Raw genomic sequence first — 19131 nt, 5'->3', positions numbered from 1 at the left:
AAAAGTGGTTTTATTTTATAACGTCGCGCCCCATCAGGCAAGGACATAATGCAAAGGGACATTTAATAGGGTTTTTTTTCAGGCTTTCGCAAGTGCAGGACTCACTGCCGGTTCTCTCCCGTTACCAGAGCCCTCGCGTTACTAAACACGGCTGCGGGGAAAGGGGCCGATTGCAGGCCCAACCCGCGGGCACGGCGGCACCAGCGGGAGCGGCGGCACCGTCACCCCGCAACGGCGGGTCGCTCCCCCACCCCCTCCCCGAGGAGGCGGGACTTCCGGCGCTGCCGTTGCCCCGGCAGCCGAGGGGGCGGGGCCGGAAGTTGCGGCAGCTCGACCGAATTCGGCGGCGCCACGTCGGGCTCGGGGTTCCCCTCCCTGCCCGGGGCGGCGGCGGGACCAGCGGGTGGAGCGCGGCCGGGCCCTCGTCTCTCCCTCAGCGGCCGGGCTCTCGCCTCTCCCCTCCCTCAGCGGCCGGTTCGTAGCGAGGCCTCGGCGGCGGCCGCGACATGTCGGACCTGGGGGACTGGTTCCGGAGCATCCCGCTGATCACCCGCTACTGGTTCGCCGGCTCCATCGCGGTGCCGCTCATCGGCAAGCTGGGCCTCGTCAGCCCCGTCTACCTCTTCCTCTGGCCCGACGCCTTCATTAACCGCTTCCAGGTACGGGCCGCACTACCAGTCCCGGCGTGCCCTGCGGCGCCCGCGCCATAAGGGAGCCCAGTCCGGGGCGCGCTCGGCATTCTGGGAGTTGTAGTGAGCGGCTTGCGGGGCTGGGGGCTGCGGGGCTGGGGGCTGTCCCCCTTACCCCGGCCTCCGCGGCCGCGTTGGGAGGGAATCGCGCACCGAGGCGGCCCTTAGGAGTGACCCAGATCACCTCCAGCGAGAAGCCGGGCCTGCCTTCCTGCTTAACCGGTATGAGGCCTGTCAGCTGGGCCCAGGGTTTAGCCAGTGCTGTGCCCCCGCAGGCCCCGGGCCCCCGACCAGGGTGACACAGGCTGCGGTGCCTGGCCTTGCCGGGGGCCCCTGGGTGAGGCAAGGAGGTCTGTGAGCCTTGACAGGCACTGTAGTTCGTTTTGCGTCTCGTTCTGGGGCGTTTATTTTCCTACGTTTTCTGGGGGAGCTGTTCTGGCTGGCACCGGTTGGTGTGCTAAGGCACTCCGTGATCATAAAACCTGTAGCTGTGACTTCAGGTGAGTTGCCCAGCCTCTTGCTGTGTGATTGTGTGGGCGTGGCTTTGGGAACAGGGGTCACAGGCAGGTCTGCAACTGTCCTAAACTGCAGGTGGCTCTGGAGATACTGAGGCAGAGCTAAAGAAGTGCATCTTTTGCACCTTCTTGCTTGGAATTTGAAAAAGCTCGTGTTTGGGATTGTCAGCTTCTGTGCCTGACTGTGGTTGACATAAACTAACAACTCAAGTCCTGAGGTTTCAGATGTACAGTGTTTCTGGATTCATTAGCAGTGGTCACAAATTGGACGTAGTCCTTTTCCTTGCATTGTGAGGTTAGAGGTTCAGTGTTTTGGTATGCAGGTGTGTAGAAGGAGAATGCCCATTGGATGAACTGAAAATGAAAGGGAAGGAAGGGAAAAGATCCCAACCTTTAAATTGCTATTATACGTGCTCATTATATCTTCAGTGAAAAAGACTAAGTGCAAAAAAGATAAAAAGATGGCTCTATCTGTAGTTTGTTTCATGTCCCCAAAATTTAGTAGCTTAAATGACTGTTTTTTTCTCTAGTTCTGTTATTCCTTCTGGAACGGTGATGTTCAGGATCCCAATACTCTATTCAGAAATGTTGCCAGTTAAAAGAGCTCATTCATAAATGGCCAGATATTTTCTGTCCTTGCTACGTGCTGCCATGTAGTTGGCTGTGCCCAATATTGATAGTTGGGAGACTCTCTAAGGCAGGTGCAAAATGCTCAGAGCAGTGTGTGCTGTCTCGAATGGTACGCTGAAGGCCATTACGTGAATTCCTTGGCCTCTGTACAACAGGTAAGAATGGGTTCTGTATGGGTGCTTTTAAAACAGGGTAGCATCCTTGCAAGCATATCCCTTTTGCACTGCAATGAAGGCTCAATACTGCGAAGACGTGATAGAAGCAATCTGGGAAGTTGTATGTGATTTCTGTTGTAATCTTAATAGCTTTGCTTCTCAGATTTAAAAAAACAAACTGTAAAAGCTGCTGAAGCAGCAGTAACTGATACTTGGGCTATTTTTAATCTCCTCCTGGATCTTCCAAGTAATTGATAACTGTCGTGGTTTAACCCCAGCCAGTAACTAAGCACCACACAGCCGCTCACTCACTCCCCCCACCACCCAGTGGGATGGGGGAGAGAATCAGAAAGAAAAAGGTAAAACTCGTGGGTTGAGATAAAGACAGTTTAATAGAATAGAAAGGAAGAAACTAATGATGATAAATAATAACAATAATAAAATGACAATAATAATGAAAGGATTGGAATATACAAAAGAAGTGATGCACAATGCAATTGCTCACCACTCGCTGACTGATGCCCAGTTAGTTCCCGAGCAGCAATCCCCCCAGGCCAACTCCCCCCATTTTATATACTGGGCATGATGTCACATGGTATGGAATATCCCTTTGGCCAGTTTGGGTCAGCTGTCCTGGCTGTGTCCCCTCCCAACTTCTTGTACCCCTCCAGCCTTCTTGCTGGCTGGGCATGAGAAGCTGAAAAATCCTTGACTTAGTATAAACACTACTTAGCAACAACTGAAAACATCAGTGTGTTATCAACATTCTTCTCATACTGAACACAAAACATAACACTATACCAGCTACTAGAAAGGAAATTAACTCTATCCCAGCTGAAACCAGGACAATAACGAATGAAAACAGAAAACCTATACATATGAGTTCATTCTACAGTATATAAATATATCTTTCTCTTTTGATTTGGACAGATCTGGCGGCCGATAACTGCAACTTTTTTCTTCCCAGTGGGACCTGGAACGGGATTTCTCTACTTGGTGAATTTGTATTTCTTGTATCAATATTCATCACGATTAGAAACAGGTATGTTATCCATTAAATTGTATGCATATGGTGAACTCTGCCTGGAGTTGATAGAGACTAAGCGTTGTCAGATACAGCTTCTGTTGGGAATGCTTGTAGCGATAGGGTTGTGGCTGATTCAGACAGAATTGTGAGAAAGATGGCTCATCTCTGTACCTGCTTATGTTGGTCAATGGGAAACCGCACTGAAAACTGATTTTCTGTGACAGGCTCCTTCCCTTCAGCAGGGAGCCTGTTCATTTAGGATCTGAACTTGATACTTCTTTCAATAGGAGAGCCTGGTGCTTTTAGTTGTTGGATTTCAGGAGATGAGGGATAGAGACTAAAAGGTAATGTTACCTCTGTTTTCTTGTCTGATGTCCTTTAACATGGAAGGATGATAGAGCATATGTAATAATGGGTATATCCATCAACTATTTAAGTTGACTTTCCAATGAATATCTAAGAAAATAACAATGTCAGCTTTTCTTTTTCTTTTTAAAAGGCAATGATGCTTACCTATGTTATTCTGTTGGTTATGTTGAATTGAGAGATACCTTTTACAAATGAAGTGTACCCTTCTGTCAAATAGAAATGTGAAAAAGTTAAGGAACTAGTTGGATTTCCAGTTAGGGGGAAAAATTAAGAGTGGAAGAAAGGAGATCAGATAATGGATCGTTTATCTCAAAAAAGAGATTGTCATTACAGGGTAGCTTCAAAACTGGTTTTGATTTGCATTGCACAGTTTATTAAAGCTAGACAAAAATTGTTCCAATTGAAGTAAGTAATTAAAATATTTGCAAAGCTAAGCTCCTCCTGAAAGCCTTTATGAACAAGAATTTCACTGTAGTTCTAATGGAGTCTCAGAACTGATGGTGTAAGTGGAAATGCGTTGCAAGGTGATGTTTGGGAAATCCCACGGCAGAGAAGAGATCCCTGGTAAACCTGTCATCCAGAGAGTATTGTGGAATCCTTTTTAAGTTGTAAGAAGAGTAGCAGGGAAAGGGAGGCGTGGTGCCAGATGGTATTTGATTGTTTTATTAGTGAAAGTAAGTAGTAGTTTAATAGCTAGAAACAGTTCCTCCTTCTCTTTGAGCCTTTCTGCAGTAGATAATGAACACATGAGAGTACTGGCAGTTATGACATTCTACTGTGCAAAGCTATGTGTAGTAAGAGTTCCTGATATATTAATATGCAAATTGTAAGACATCACTGCTTGTACATATACTTAGAGAATGCTCTAGTTGTCTATGATGTGTCAGAAGTCTCATGGAAGGAAGTAAATTTATATTTCTGCTGTACAACGCATCTGGAGTTTGAAACTGGGAAGTCAGCTGTGTTGTTTGAATCAATGCATTTCTTTTATATTACAGTAATTTTTCTGGGTATAAATGAAGTTCTTGGTTAGGTCGGTCCTTCCTTGCTATGAAAAAGGCTTGAATCTGTCTGAAAGCAGGAAGTGTAGAAGTTGCTGACAATATGTTTACAGGTAGAGATTAGCATAGGTCTATGCCTCCTTTTGTCTGTGAAACTGAGGAAGTGAAACTTCTGTTTCTCAGGGTTTTATGTGGTTTTTGAGCATACACTGGTGTTGCATTCTAGCTTCAAATTTAGCCGTCAAAAATATGCATGTGGTTTTGTACTGTGCTGGTGCTTTCCTAACAAGCTGACCTCTAGCTTCCTAAGGAAAAGGAGATTGATGTGGTTTTGTTTTGTTTCTATTGGAGAACAACATAACAAATACCAAGAAAGCAGAATATGCAGAGTTCACTCCCCAGCAGTACGAATGATGAGATTATGAGTCTGCAGCTCTTCCCCAATGACTGGACATACCTGGGGCCCTACAGAAGGACCAAGTGGGCTAAAGTTCACCTTGTCCCTGTGCTGAGCTTTTTGGCAGTCTGTAGCTCAGTTTTCTTAAATATTCATTGGAAAGTCAACTTAAATAGTTTGTCTAATATTCTTGTTGGTAACCTCCTAGATAACAAGAAGTGAAAAACTTTAAGGGAATAATATTTGCTTTGATTTCTTCATATTCTGGAGGAATTCCTGTGCTGGAGTTTCTACAGGTTTAGTCAGCTTCCTCTCTTTATTTGTTTCTATTTGTTGTATGGCAACAGTAAGGAGAGAACTCCAGTTTATGCAGTTCTCCAACTTTAAAACCTTCCAAAAGATTTTTTCAAAGTTGGGGTTTGGTTTGTATCTTTTTTTTTTCCCCTGTGATGTAACTTGCATGGTTCAACTTAATAAACTTAACTGACTAAAATATCAATTTTGGTTTACATAGGCTGAGTTACTCTAGTTACTCTAAAAAGCTAATGCTTAAAAATATATTTTCTTTCTTTACATTTCTGGGGACATGTAAAGTAGTTGTAGGAAGCCAAATAGTGCTAACATTAAGCAGTTGCCTTCTTTCTAGGCATTTTGATGTTTAATTATTAGCATGTAATTTAGCTTGTTCGTGGTGCTCTGTGTTTGTCACTGTGTGGTTTGGGACTGTTTCAGCAATATTTTCAGGCTTTCCTTGCCTGTGTGGAGCTATATGAAAGTTGACAGGAGTCTTGCTCAAATGCCAAGGTCCTTGTCAGCCTTTTGCCACAGTTTGCAAGAGTGAGGGCTTATGATTTTCATGGTTGCAAGGAGTTGTTAGGGGTTTTGTTTTTTAACCCTTCTCTCTGCCAGGTCCCAAACTCAACTGGGCGTCTAAATATAATTTCATTTTGTATGACCTGCACGGAATGTTACCCTATTTTTGTTTCCACTGTCCTGAAAAAATTGACACGTTTGAAATGGGAAATTAGGCAAGCAGTTCAGCTTAGAAGAAGGAACAGAATGCGCTACACACATGTACCCTCCTTGTCACTTAATGCAGTAGGCTGAATGTCTTATTTTTTGGTCTGTAGGTTGTTCTATTATAGGGCTTTTTAAAATTAAAAAAATAAAAATCATAAACCACAGACTGCATGTAAGACAGCTGTTATTAGCTGAGCTTTTCGTAGACTCCCCAAAGTTAAAAAAAAGTCTTAATTTCTTACCAAGATTTCAGTACCTTTCCTAATAATTCTTTATATTTACAGGGGCTTTTGATGGAAGGCCAGCAGATTACATGTTCATGCTCCTGTTTAACTGGATCTGCATTGTTGTATCCTTCTGCTCATCATCAAACTTTTATATTTTCGTTCTCCTGTTTCTGTCTGAAATATGTTCAAAGACCAGGTTTTAGCAACTAACAGTTTAAAAATGTAGCAAATGTTCACAGGTGAGTTTTTAATCTTCCTGGAAAGGTAGCAATTGGCTTGCAGGGAGAATACTCATAAATGTGCTAATACAAGTATGTAATGTGGGGACTAGACTTCTGCTTACATAAAGCTCAGCCTGTGCTGTGTGAGCTTCCGTGGTGTTCGCTGTATTGCTTCACTTAGGCATTTCCATGGATTGCCGTGTAGGCGAAGAGTGAATTTAGGGTGTTTAAGCTGCCATGTGCAAATGCGTCTGATCTCTGCTATTCCCTGAGTTGGAAGTTCATGTACCTTGTGGAGAGATCCTTTACCTGCTGGGGACAAGTCAGCTGAGTCTGTGAAAGCAGTGTTGTGATATCTGCACTGAGCCAACTTGCAAGAAGCTGGGCTTGTTGGTTTGGAAATGTTGGGAAACAGTTTTTCCATGAGCTTTGCTGTTCTACCTGCTGTTCTATCCTTTTATGTCTCGGATACAAAACTGGGAGGAGCTGTTGATAGACCGGGTGGTTGTGCTACCATTCAGAGGGATCTTTAGAGGCTGGAGAAATGTGCTGGTCAGGAATCTCATGAAGCTCAGCAAAGGGAAGTGCAGAGTCCTGCCCCTGGGGAGGAACAGCCTCAGGCACCAGGACAGGCTGGGGACTGACATTCTGCAAAGCATCTTGGCAGAAAAGGCCCTGGGGGTCCTGCTGGACACAAGTTGACCATGAACCAGCAATGTGTCTTTGCGGCAAAGGTGGCCACCGGCCTCCTGGGCTGCATTAGGCAGAGCATTGCCAGCAGGTTGAAGAAGGTGATTACTTCTCTCTGCTCAGCCCTTGAGACATATGGGGGGCTGCATCCAGCTCCAGGTTCCCAAGTACAAGAGAGATGTGGACATGCTGGAGTGAGTCCAGTGAAGGGTCACGAAGATTGTTAAAGGGTTGGAGCATCTGTCACATGAGGAGAAGCTGAGAGCGCTGGGATTGTGCAGCCTGGAGAACAGGAGGCTCAGGGGTGTTTTATCATAGAATCATAGAGTAGTTTGGGTTGGAAGGGACCTTGAAAGGTCATCTAGTCCAACCCCCTGCAATGAGCAGGGACATTTTCAACTCCATCAGGCTGCTCAGAGCCCCATCCAAGCTGACCTTGAATGTTTCCAGGGACGGGGCATCTACCACCTGTCTGGGTAACCTGTTCCAGTTTTTCACCACCCTCATTCTAAAAAATGTCTTCCTTATACCTCATCTGAATTTACCCTCTTTCAGTTTAAAAGCATTACCCCTTGTCCTATTGCAGCAGGCCCTACTAAAAAGTTTGTCCCCATCTTTCTTGTAAGCCCCCTTGAAGTATTGGAAGGCCACAATAAGGTCTGCCTGGAGCCTTTTCTTCTCCAGGCAACAACCCCAACTTTCTGAGACTTTCTGCATAGGAGAGGAGTTCCAGCCCTCTGATCATTTTCATGGCCTTCCTCTGGACCCGCTACAACAGGTCCATGTTTGTCTTATGTTGGGGGCCCCAGACCTGGACACAGTATCTAAGTGGATAAATACTTGATGGGGGAGGGAGTAAAGGAAATGGAGCCAGGCTTCTCTCACTGGTGCCTAGTGGTGGGACGAGAGAACAGGCACAAAATGAAGCACAGAAAATTCCATTTAAACGTAAGAAAGACCTTTTTTACTGTAAGGGCAGTAAAACACTGGCATGGCTTGCCAAGAGAGGTTGTGGAACCTCCATCCTTGGAGATGCTCCCATGCTGTCTGTGCTGTTGGTACCTCCTTGTAGCAATTTGCGGTGGCATGGCATGTGGAAAAAAGGGAGTGGTGACATCAGCGTGAACCAGATACAGCCAGGAGAGCTAGTGTGTAGAAATGCTGTTGCCTTTATCAATAGATTAACTATCTCTAGTTGCATTCCACTGTATGGTGGGAATTGCTATTCCTGCTAGTCCTGCTGAACCACAGCAGTAACTAGGAAAGCGATATGTGTTTAGTTATGTTGTTAAGAAAACCGTCAGCTTCATTGTGGTTGCAGGCTGTTGGCTGTGAGCTATTAGATGAATCTGATCGTGACTTACTTTCAAACTGGTTATTTAAAAGCTTCCAGTTGTGTGTTCCCTATATGATGTAAGGAGCAACCTGGATGCATGATCTGGGAAAATGCTTGGTGCCATTTTATACATGTTCATGAACTGTTAAAAGCATTCTGATCATAGCAAAACTCTTCAGCAATTGTTTCTGCTCAGCAGTTGCCACAGCAAGTAGATCCTTTGGGTTCCAAGGTAGGAGAGTAGTATTAAAAGCCTGCATTGATGCATTTCAAGAAATTATTTATTTTCTATGACTCAGTGGCAATATATTGGTGTTTTTTTATGATCTGGTATTTCTTTAGTTAGAAAACCAACATTTTAGTCTTTAAAAAAACTAATGAACGAATCCAGCTGTTGAACTTGTAACATGCTTTTATGCAAGGACTGATTGAGTTTGTAGTTAGCCAGTTTCATCATGGAGGGAAGGCCAGTGCATCTGTCAGCCTTTGGGGTGATGACTTGAGGTGGTAGCTTGAAAGGCTACTGAAAAACAATCATTGAAACTAAGTGTGTAAGTCTCTAGATCACTGGACATTTTTCATTTTTTCCAGTGGTTAACTTAATATTAATACTACACAGGAACGCTGTTTTAATTTTAAACATTAAAGGCCTTTGCATGTGTGTTCTGTGTGTATGCAGCTTCTTTTTGTCATTCTAGTCTATCAAGTTTTGCTGTGTTTTCCTTAATGGTGCAATGACAGATAACTGGCTTGGCAATGGACATGCAGGTAAGTGCGGTGCAGTTTCTTAAATAATAATCTTATGGAACTTTCTGACTACTTAATGACTTTATAGAGAGCATTATCAACATAACTGCAGAACATAGTTAAGCTAGGCTGGTTTAGTTTATATCAAAATGGACTGCTGTGTGTGTATTAGCCTCAGCCAACATCACAAGCCTGTATCTGACTGCCACTCCTAACCTAGTTAGGGAGTCAAGGAGTGAAAATTGGCTCTTTGTGCAGTCAGGAAGTGTTCAGCCTTTTACTAAATTGGACACAAGATGTCACCTATGCACTGTTTCTTCTAATGAACGTGGATCTGCATTCTTACTTTTTTATCTAAAAATGAGTTCTTTCAAATTTAGTGTACCTTTTACTTGCCATCAGAATATCTTTTTGTGAAAAATGTGGCTTCAGATCAGAACTGTGAAGTGCAAAATCCTCACAAGAATGATGAAAATAGTGGTCTAAAGAACCAGTTTCAATGGGGTAGTTCTTATCTCCCCAGATATTAAGGGGGGAAATGTGGGAGTGTTTCTTGGACACAACAGAGTATCAGATAACTACATATCTTCAGCCTGCCTCTGCTGTTCTCTCCTCATCTTATTCTGTCCCTGTCACCCAAAGCCTGCGCCAATATCTCTAATATTCTGTACAATATTATCTTAGCATTTATTAGATCACTTATCAGGCTCCCTTGGTAGACAAAAACAGCGATCATGCATCTGCAGTCAGGATTGAGTTCTGTTAAGGGCTGTCCATAACTGCACTTAAACTTCTTTTGCTGTGGGGAAGACACCACAAAATTCTTCAAAAGCACGCTGAAGTCACCCAAACACTGTATGAATTTTAGACAGATTGTGTTGATTTGTATCTTTTTAAAAAGGTGCTTTAAATGGTTTTATATCTGCATACAAAGTATTGCTTAAAAGAGAATCAGTTGTTTGATGTACAAATGTGTTTTTCTTAGAAATGTTTTTTTCTTTGTGTTGAGTGGCTTGCTTGAAAGTGAGAAGATAGAGTAGGATAGCTGGGCTTCTATTCTCATGTCAAATACTTTCAGAAATTAGGTATATGTTTTTCCAGTAAAAATAAAAATGGTTCTAATAAAGACCCTAAGGTGCTTGTGTGACAAGTCAGACTGCTGGTACACTGTAGGGCTTTGGGAAGGCCGGACTGATGCCAGTGTGCCAGCTTTAATGTGGAACCTGTTGAATAGCAGCAACCCCGAAGGGATGAGTTTTAACCTCTCTTCCAAACACACGAGCTGGTTCATAGTGTTAAACCAGTTGATGGAAATGTTGCTGGCACGGTCTGTCTTCAGCTCAGAAATCAGCAGATAGCTAAAAATAGTGCTTTACATTTGTTTCACTAGAAATAGTCCAATCAGCTAATATACAGTCACAGTAAGGAGGTATTTGAAACAGTCTCATCTGCCGGCATGGAGCACGGGTTAACTGAGCTCTACCAAGGTGGCTTAGCCAAGGCTGGCTGTGATACTCTGAAATGGTGATTTACTGGTGCACCTTCCCTCTGTGGTGCTCTGAGGGGGATGTAGCTGGCAATTCAGTGGTGTAACACTTCATCTGGCCTATTAGCTTAGGCCCGGATGAGTGTGTTTGGGTTAGTTGGGTTGTGAATGGAAGTGATTGTGGCACAAATATGTCGCTGACTCTGCTGTAGGTGTGTTACTAAGCAGCTGGGAGCAGAGGAGTTCACCACAGCTGCTCTTTCACTTGGTGCAAGTTGGAGCTCTTTGCTTTGGCATGGTCTTGCAAGAGAGAATGACCAAGTAGGTTCTTCTGCTTAGCTTTCTCAGTAGCTTTTGAACAGATCCATGACATATGATGGCAAAGATTCTGGGGCAAACTTTAAAGATTTTGCTGACGTATCATGCTTACAAGCCATTTTTGAAGCTTAGCTCCTGCTGCCTGTTTAAGTTTCTTGGGCTTCTGTGAAAGTGATGGTAACTTTTTTTTATTATTTTTTAAACATTGCAGTTGCTGATGATTCCACTCATCATGTCAGTACTTTATGTGTGGGCCCAGCTGAACAGAGACATGATTGTATCGTTTTGGTTTGGAACAAGATTTAAGGTATGTCAGACAGGATACTGGAAAGGTTTCTGACCAGAAGACGCACATGAAGGGGGCAAAATATAAATATTTTCTCTTATGAAAGATGTCTCATGCTTTGACATAGCTATATACTCCTTGAGATGCAGCAAAGACAAATGTCTTCATGGTCTTCCATACAACATCACTCAGTGTGGCTTTACTGAAAAGATGTCCTGACAACTGAAGTTCATTGGTCCGAAAAGAGGAAAAAAATTCCTGATAAACATTAACCTGGATATAAGCTGAATGTAGTGACAAAATGTTGGTATTTTAAATTGTTCTTCCCTGTGCAACCTCATCTGTTTCTGCCAGATCTTGTAGTGAAAACTCTTTTGGTCATTGTTTCCAGACCTTTTAAAAATCAGAAATATTAGGACTTTGTTTCACATGTAAGCTTGCTGTGGAACATAGAGTGCAAAAGATGCATCTGCTTATAATGTTAAATGAGTATGATTTGTCTAAAAATGTTAGTGATCACTCAGTTTGGAGTATCCTACCTTGTTAGGTAGAATCTGCTTAAGTTAATGGATTGGGATTTGTGTAATGCCTAAAATGTTGAGATTATAACCATGCTTATTAGTGCAGTGGGAAGTTGAGCAGGTTTATGTCCTCAATTTGTACTCACAACTTCTCTGTCTACATTATGTTCTTTTTCAGGCCTGTTACCTTCCATGGGTTATTCTGGGATTCAACTACATCATTGGTGGATCGTACGTATTTATTTGTATGGCCAATTTAAAGTTATGAAAGCTTTTACAGCTATTGAACTTACTGCTGAATTTAGAAGCAATATTAAAATAAGAGGCTTAAACCTGTACAATCTGACTGATAATGCTCGGTGTCACATGGTGGTCATTTAAGATAAAAGCAAAGAGGAGATGTGCATGTGAGAACTAGAGAAAGTAGGTGAGGAGGAAGTAATAAGAATTTGGTTTATTTTTCTAGTAAATCTGTGCATTAGGCCTTTTCCTTACTAGAAGAGTACTGCACAGTAAAGAAAGATGTCATCTCGTATGACCAGCCATCATTACTGGTTTTAGAAACAAATTTAGCTTGACTCTGATAGTGCTGTTACTTCTTTGCCTCTCAGTCTTGCCCAACATGATGCTTTTTTCAGCTTGTGAAACAAGGGAAAATGGCAATAACAAGCCCACAGAGTACCATCTTAGCACTTGCTGAATTCATTGGTCTGTCTTGGGTTTCTTTGACTAAACTCTGTGTTGCAGAAATCTCTATGCACAGTCTTTCCCATTGGTGCCCTGCGTTGATTGGGGCCTCTTGGTGCCGCTGTAACACAATTAGTGACAACAACAAATTATGTGGTTGATTTATAAAAGGAGGAGATAGTACAGCAAAACCAAATTCCCTTTTCTGGCTATGCCTCCTACTGAATCATCTGTCACTTGAGAAAACTGCTTGCTGTTAGATACCTGCTGTTTCTATGCATGACAGAAGATACTCAAGGGCCTCCATTCAGCAGTGTTTTTGCAAAATTGGGAACAAAACAGTTCAGTACAGCAGGAGACAGGTTGTCCGGTGAAAGTCCAGTGAAAACAGCAGTAACTTCTCAAGCTCCGCAAACTATTATTTTAGACACTAATAGCCGTACGGTCTAATTCCCTGATGTAAACAAGTATTTAATTGCATTTTCAGTACTGACTGTAAAGCAGGCTTAGAGGGGAGGGTGGAACAGCCTGTTGATGTGTTGGCACTGAAGATTGGCCCTTCTAAAGAAGTGGCTGCAAAATGCTGAGGGAAGGGAAATTTTCTGTGGCTCATGGCCCTGGCAATGCCTGTGGCAGATGAACAGTAGTAACTGGCAGAAGATGGTCACTTATTTATTTTCAGAGAAGACAGCATGTGAAACAATTCTTGTTCTTTTGCCTTGCAGAGTCATCAACGAGCTGATAGGAAATCTGGTTGGACACCTGTATTTCTTCTTAATGTTTAAATATCCAATGGATTTGGGAGGAAGGAATTTTCTGTCTACACCTCAGTTCCTGTAAGAAGCTGGCTTTATTCTTTAGCTCACTGTTTGTTTGGTCGAATTTTCTGTATTGTTCATCAGACACATATCTGCTGAGATTGTAAGGTGTAAAATACTTTGCTAAATCAACCAGCTTCAGACTATGATATTGACTGTGCTGCTGAGTCATCAAAAATGTTGAGTTTCTTGTAAATGGCCCATGTGAGAGTTCTTTGTTACCCTTATGGATGGCTTGTGTCCTTTACCCACTCTTAAGAGTGAGAGTAAAAGTCATTGTTCTGCTAGTGAATTGAGCTGTAGTAAAGAGAACTCCCTAACAAACATCAGATAGTATAAAAAAAAATTTTTTTCTCCTGTAAATTATCTTTTATCTGTACTTCTATGTATCATTACAGTAGCTACCAGTTCAGCAACCTGTAACAATAGTAAGAGTCAGTTGTAGACTTGTTCAGGACTATAATATGTATTCTGCTTTCCAGTCTGTACCAGTCACCTTGACTGAGACTGCAGGTCTTGGTTTCTAAAGTGCTTTTTCTTGTGATCTGTTCATTGTTTTGGCATTGAAATACTACGATCAGAAGCCGAAGTTTGTAGCTTCAGTTGCCCTTGTCCTCATCCTTTTGGGTTGTAAATATTACTTCTGTACCAAACTTTAGTTAGCAACTCAGTTAACCCTTTTTGTAGCATAAACTGTTAATTAGAAGATGCAAAGTTGAATTACAGTTATACTTTCTGTACAAGTTTTAATGAGTAGGGAAGCTTTATATTCTACTTTTGTGTTTGCAAGCCTTTCTGGTTATCCTAATTTTCTATAAAGATTAGAAGACAAAATGTTTTTTTAAAATGTCTTTCAAGGTAATAACAGCTCTGAAACTGCCATCAATCTTGTTGGTTATGTGCAATTCTCTTGATTCCTCTCATGTGTATTTAATTTTTCTCTATATTTGAGAAATAGGAACAGAAGTACTGCAAACAGTTCTACAAAGGGATAAATTCTGCCTTTGCACTGTAATGTTTTGTTCAAAAAAAGCTGCTGTAATGACTTTACAGATACCTTTAATATAATAACAAAGAACTTTTTTCTATACAGAATCATTTTTCTTGCAGAAAGGAATCTGGGTTTTATGTCTGGGCCTCAGATTTTAGTGGTCAAATTCATCAAGGGATTTGCAGGAGCTCGGTGTAACTACTGTAGAGCTGAAATGACTCTCCATTGATGGCATCCCTTGCAAAATGCAGCAGCTGTATTTTAGATCACTCTATTTAGATGGTAGCCTAAGTTGGATGATAAAGTCTTACAGCTCTGATTTGCTCTGTCCAGGTCACTTAAGCTTTGATTTCAGACAAGCTAGTTGCTTGAGCCTGTTTGCCTTAGTCTCTTTGGTCCTCAGTTCCTCAGGAATGTTTACTTGGAGAGCAGTGAGATGGTTAGATGCTGTGATAACAGGAGCTTTGAAACTATTGAAGAAAGAGAGATGCTCAGAAGTGATTTGGATTTTTTTATTATTTCCCCTGGAAAAAAGGGAGAGAAGTTAGGGGAATTAAGTTTGTATCACAGCATTTATTCTCAACAATGAGACTCCCTTATCATGTGGGGTTTTTTCCCTGTGTTTGGATTTTGGATCTAACCCAGAGATGGAAGTTTCCCAGAATTCCCATTTCTCAGTGTGCTGAGGGCTTACATTTGGAAAGAATTCTGTGAAGTACTGCTGTGAAAAGCCAGTTTTATTGCAAAGTCTAGCAGCTAAAAGGAGATACATGGAAAAGTAGTCTGGCATTTACCCCCAAGGTACAGCTGTTTCTCAAACTCTCCTTTTCTTCTGGCTTGTCATAGGTACCGCTGGCTGCCAAATAGGAGAGGAGGAGTGTCGGGGTTTGGTGTCCCACCTGCTAGCATGAGAAGAGCTGCAGAAGATCAGCAGGGTGGTGGAAGACACAACTGGGGCCAAGGTTTCCGGCTAGGTGACCAGTGAAGAACTCCTGCCCTTGGAAAACAGCAACTTTTTGGTTTTAATTGGACGTAGAACCGACCCTTCCTGGTGCAGAGCATGCTTAAGAACTGAGCTCTCTGTAGTACTGTTGGATTTAACTGATTAGAAAGAATGTTTCTGGTTCAAGAGAAAATTAAAAACTCCAGAAGGGAAAAATGTAGATCTTGCTCCAGGTTAGCCAGTAGTGTCCAATTTGATTCTGCCATTAAGAAAAGCCTTCTTTATACAGTATAGTCTGTCTGTTGCAACGGGCATCCATTATGCTGTCTTGTTCCGTGATACGATGGAACAAGCTAATGGTGTTCTGTCTCGCCTCGTACGTCAAAAGCTTTGTTGACCATGGTAAGGTAAAAATCCAGTGTGAGGCAGATGGATCAAACTAACCCCAGAGTTTAGGAAGCTGACTTTTTCCATAGCTGTGCTTAAGTCCCAGGGTCTTTGGAAACATTATTTAAGTGATATCTCTCTGCTGCATTCATAAAGCAAAGTGCAAATATTTCATTTCCATTATTAAGCTGTGTTTTGAGGGGAGTTTTTTCTTGCCGTGCAGCATTTGTCCTACCTGCTACAGGGTGGGCTGGGTAAGACTAAGGATAAAAGGGCTTTCGTTTGAAAAGGCAATAACAGATATTCACAGAATTGAAATCTCTGAACTCTTCATGGCATGTTACAAGGCTTGCTCTGTTTAAACTGAAGTTGTCTGGCTCCCCCCACCCCTGGCCCCGAGGTCTGTGGATTCTTGGCTTCAAGGTTTCTATTTTGATTGCAAAATTGGGTAGCACAAATACTACTTAAACTAGAAAACGTAACATATCATTCTGGTTAATGTAAAGGGTACTGACTGCAGCATTATGTTTGTTAACTGAATCTTCAACTTTCTCTTAAAAGCTTTAAGACATCAAAGAATCAAAGCTGGAAATAAACTTTTCCAGAATCAAGATACAATAGAACGGATTGCTTTACTACAGGACTCTTTCATTGACAAATAAGAAATTACGTACACTGTTTATTAGTATCTGTACTTTTTTGGTAAAATTTTTAGACATGGAAAAGGGAATGATTCTGTACAGTAGTTTTCCTCGTACTGGGTTCCCCTGGGCAGAGCATAGGGCTAAGATCCAGGAAGTTGTAATGCTAGCTTGTTACTGACTCACCGCATGGACTTGAGCAAACTTCTTACTTATCTCAGTTTTCCCAGCTGTAAGGAGGACTCATGCATGTCTCATAGCATTCTTAAAAGGTAGCTGTCCCTGACTGCCCTAGATGGGAGCTGCTAGTGAGCAAGGTAAGGCTTAGGTTCACATAAATGACAACACTTCAGCTAGAAATGCAATTACTCTTAAGCTTAACCAAGACTTCTAAGTTGGAATATAGCTGCTCACTTTTTGTTTTATAGTTGGAGGAAAAGAGTGTCATCACTAGGATGAGATTCAAGTCTCTGACTGAATTTCCCTTTAGCATTTGTCTGTTTTTTTACTGGGTAGGTAGGGCACAGAAAGTTGTTCTGCCCCAACTTGGGTATCTCAGGTATCTATAAGTAGGTGAAGTGAATCTGGGCCAAAACATTTTTATTACTACTTTGTTTCTTCACTAAACCTGGGTTCTGAAGGTTTAAAAACTTGTAAATACTACGTGATTTGAAACTGAGTGGAAAATAAGCAGCCAGACTGGAAGTTTTCAGGTGGCTTGCTTGGAAAAAAAAAACCCGCATGCTCCACTTCTTCACTGCAACTCAATTTTGTTGATTCGGCTTGTGGAAAAATGTAGGAAACTGGTAATGATCATATCGTATGCTTAGGTTTTACAGGAACTTGGAGTTCAGAAATCACCTGCCGTTTTTGTCTACTCAGTGATGAGTTTTAAAGATGCTCGTCTCTTTCTTTCTATAAAATGGTAGGTAGAAAAGAGGACTGCAGTGTTGTAAATATTAATCTATCATTGACCGACAGCTGTTACTTGATGCTAACTTGAAAAGTCTAAGAACCATCATTTTTATAGGAGTCATGATGCAGCTGGTCTTTTTAGTCATAGTAATATCACTGTCTCCAAAGCATTTGTCTTCATTTTGAGTCAAGACCTAACTGTTAAGTGAAGATGCAATAGTTTGTGACTCAGCTAAAATCCTGGCACACTCAAATTGCAGAACATCTTTGTACAGAAGGCCGGAAGGAAGGCAGGCTTAAGTGGGCGGAAACATGGCAAAAGTCATTGTCCTGGCCCAGTGCACGGTGCTGGGTCTTGCTTTGTAGTACATCCTTCTTCTCTAAATGAAGAAGAAAGGGTCTGCAAGGAAGACAGACTTCTGATAAGTCTTGATTAGCTTTTGAGCTGCTTCAGGTCAATTTACTTTGGTTTATGGAAAATTCACTTCAGAATTCCATATGACGAGCTCAGTTTGTTCGTTTCTCACTTGTCACTTGACCTGAAGCACTGTTTGTCCTGCAGCATACACTGACAATGGCAGTCTCGTGTTAAATGAGTACCTCCTTTCTTATTTTGTACAGATAATTTCCCTTTTTGTAATCAATTTTTGTTGGCAAAGTTTTAAATTAAAGTTTTAATCTCTGTTACTGTCTCTGTTTTGCTAAATTATATTTCAGCTTAAGACAAGCCTTGTGATCTGCATGTCTCTGGGAAATGTCTGACAGCTGCACTGTGACACCACCTCCTGCTGTTGATAAAAGTACTCAAGAAAATGACCTGCTTTTGGGTGGGAGTCTTGTCTTCTCTGATCAGTTGCAAAATCGTAAAGGCATTTTCTGTGTCTCTGTTTATCACCATGAGTTTTGACAGTCTGTGTCCTTCCTGGGCTATTATTGTTTTACAGCTTGTTTTGTACACTTGATTATTCATCCTTTATTGTCTTCTGGGAGGAAGTATCCTTCTACTCACCCTCAAACTTTGTGGGATTGATAGAGATCACTTACTTTTCTAGGGGTGAATTTGGTATTCTGCAATGCCCTCTCTCTGTCCAGCCAGATGTGCACAGCTGCCAGAATTCCTTTTGAGGCTCTTAACTGATTTGGAGACACACTGAGTATCCTCTGAATGACTCTTCTGGTCCTCATCGTTTGTCTGCCTGCACTTTTCCTGTTTGTTACCAGAGAGGCACCAAAGATGATCGTGGACTTGGTACATAAGACACTGTGTGAATTTGTTGTGCTCCTTGAACTGGAAGGTCTTGGTCCATACTAAATACACCAGACAGAACAGCGTGGCAAGTGTGTGCGTTTCGATTTTGCTCCAGTTGCATAAAGAGTCAGCGGAAGAGCCAGGAATATGAAATCAAATGCTTCTAAAATGCTTCATCTTTTGTTCCTATCGCTTTGTCTTGGTGACAGCTCCTCTCTCAACACAACTCGGTAATATGGTGTTGCTAGTGACTTAATGAGAAACTGGACCTGTTCTTTCATTCTGTCATCGAGTTGTTGCATTAGGAAGACTGAGAGGCTTTAATATTCAGAATAGCATATTGTTTGCAATACACCATAAAATTCTTTCTGTGTTTATATATCACTGTGTACCTTCTCAGGGAGGAAGACTGCTTTGCCTTGATGGTTAAGGTAGTGAGCTGGAGAGATACACAGTAATTTACAGTCTGAAGCTTCTGATATAACAAGTCACCTAATGGCTTTGTAATCCTGTTCTGCATCCATAAAATGAAGATGATTCATATTCTCCCTTGTTCTGTGCTAGACTTAGGATGATGGATCAATTTGTACTTGCCGTAGTATGGCAGAGCACTAATTTTGGTGAACATGTTATTAGCATTGCCATCACCTGCAGAGTAAATGGCGTTTCTTGTTTTGTGCGTCCCTAGATTCTTATTTTGCCATGGATGATAGTAACAGTGTGACTTGAAATTCAGAACTGAGTCTATTGTCATGATTTTATTAATTAAGTTAAATATGTAATATGTGCATATTAAGCAGAAGTACTTAATGTCTAAATGGTGATGATGTGCTCTTTTCTAGGATTGAAAAGATGAAAACACTTC

At 41.9% G+C, this 19131-nt stretch overlaps 1 protein-coding gene across 2 annotated transcripts; it reads left to right on the top strand.

The window, feature by feature from the left end:
* The first annotated feature begins 311 nt into the window (after window positions 1-311).
* Window positions 312-17701, top strand: DERL1 (derlin 1). 2 transcript variants are annotated; one of them, XM_052787212.1, is made up of 8 exons: window positions 312-659; window positions 2920-3031; window positions 6088-6152; window positions 9019-9045; window positions 11040-11135; window positions 11814-11866; window positions 13048-13158; window positions 14978-17701. In XM_052787212.1, exons 1-8 carry the CDS (start codon window positions 507-509, stop codon window positions 15114-15116), a joined length of 756 nt encoding a protein of 251 aa, XP_052643172.1. In that variant the 5' UTR covers window positions 312-506; the 3' UTR covers window positions 15117-17701. The 2 variants fall into 2 exon arrangements, with proteins under 2 accessions (XP_052643172.1, XP_052643173.1); XM_052787213.1 differs by lacking the exon at window positions 312-659 and adding an exon at window positions 787-1189.
* Window positions 17702-19131: the final 1430 nt, after the last annotated feature.

Source organism: Harpia harpyja, chromosome 5, assembly GCF_026419915.1.
Source record: "Harpia harpyja isolate bHarHar1 chromosome 5, bHarHar1 primary haplotype, whole genome shotgun sequence".
Classification (NCBI taxonomy): Eukaryota; Metazoa; Chordata; class Aves; order Accipitriformes; family Accipitridae; genus Harpia; species Harpia harpyja.
Note: the sequence above shows the minus strand (reverse complement) of the source record. Positions and strands in the feature narration are given on the sequence as shown.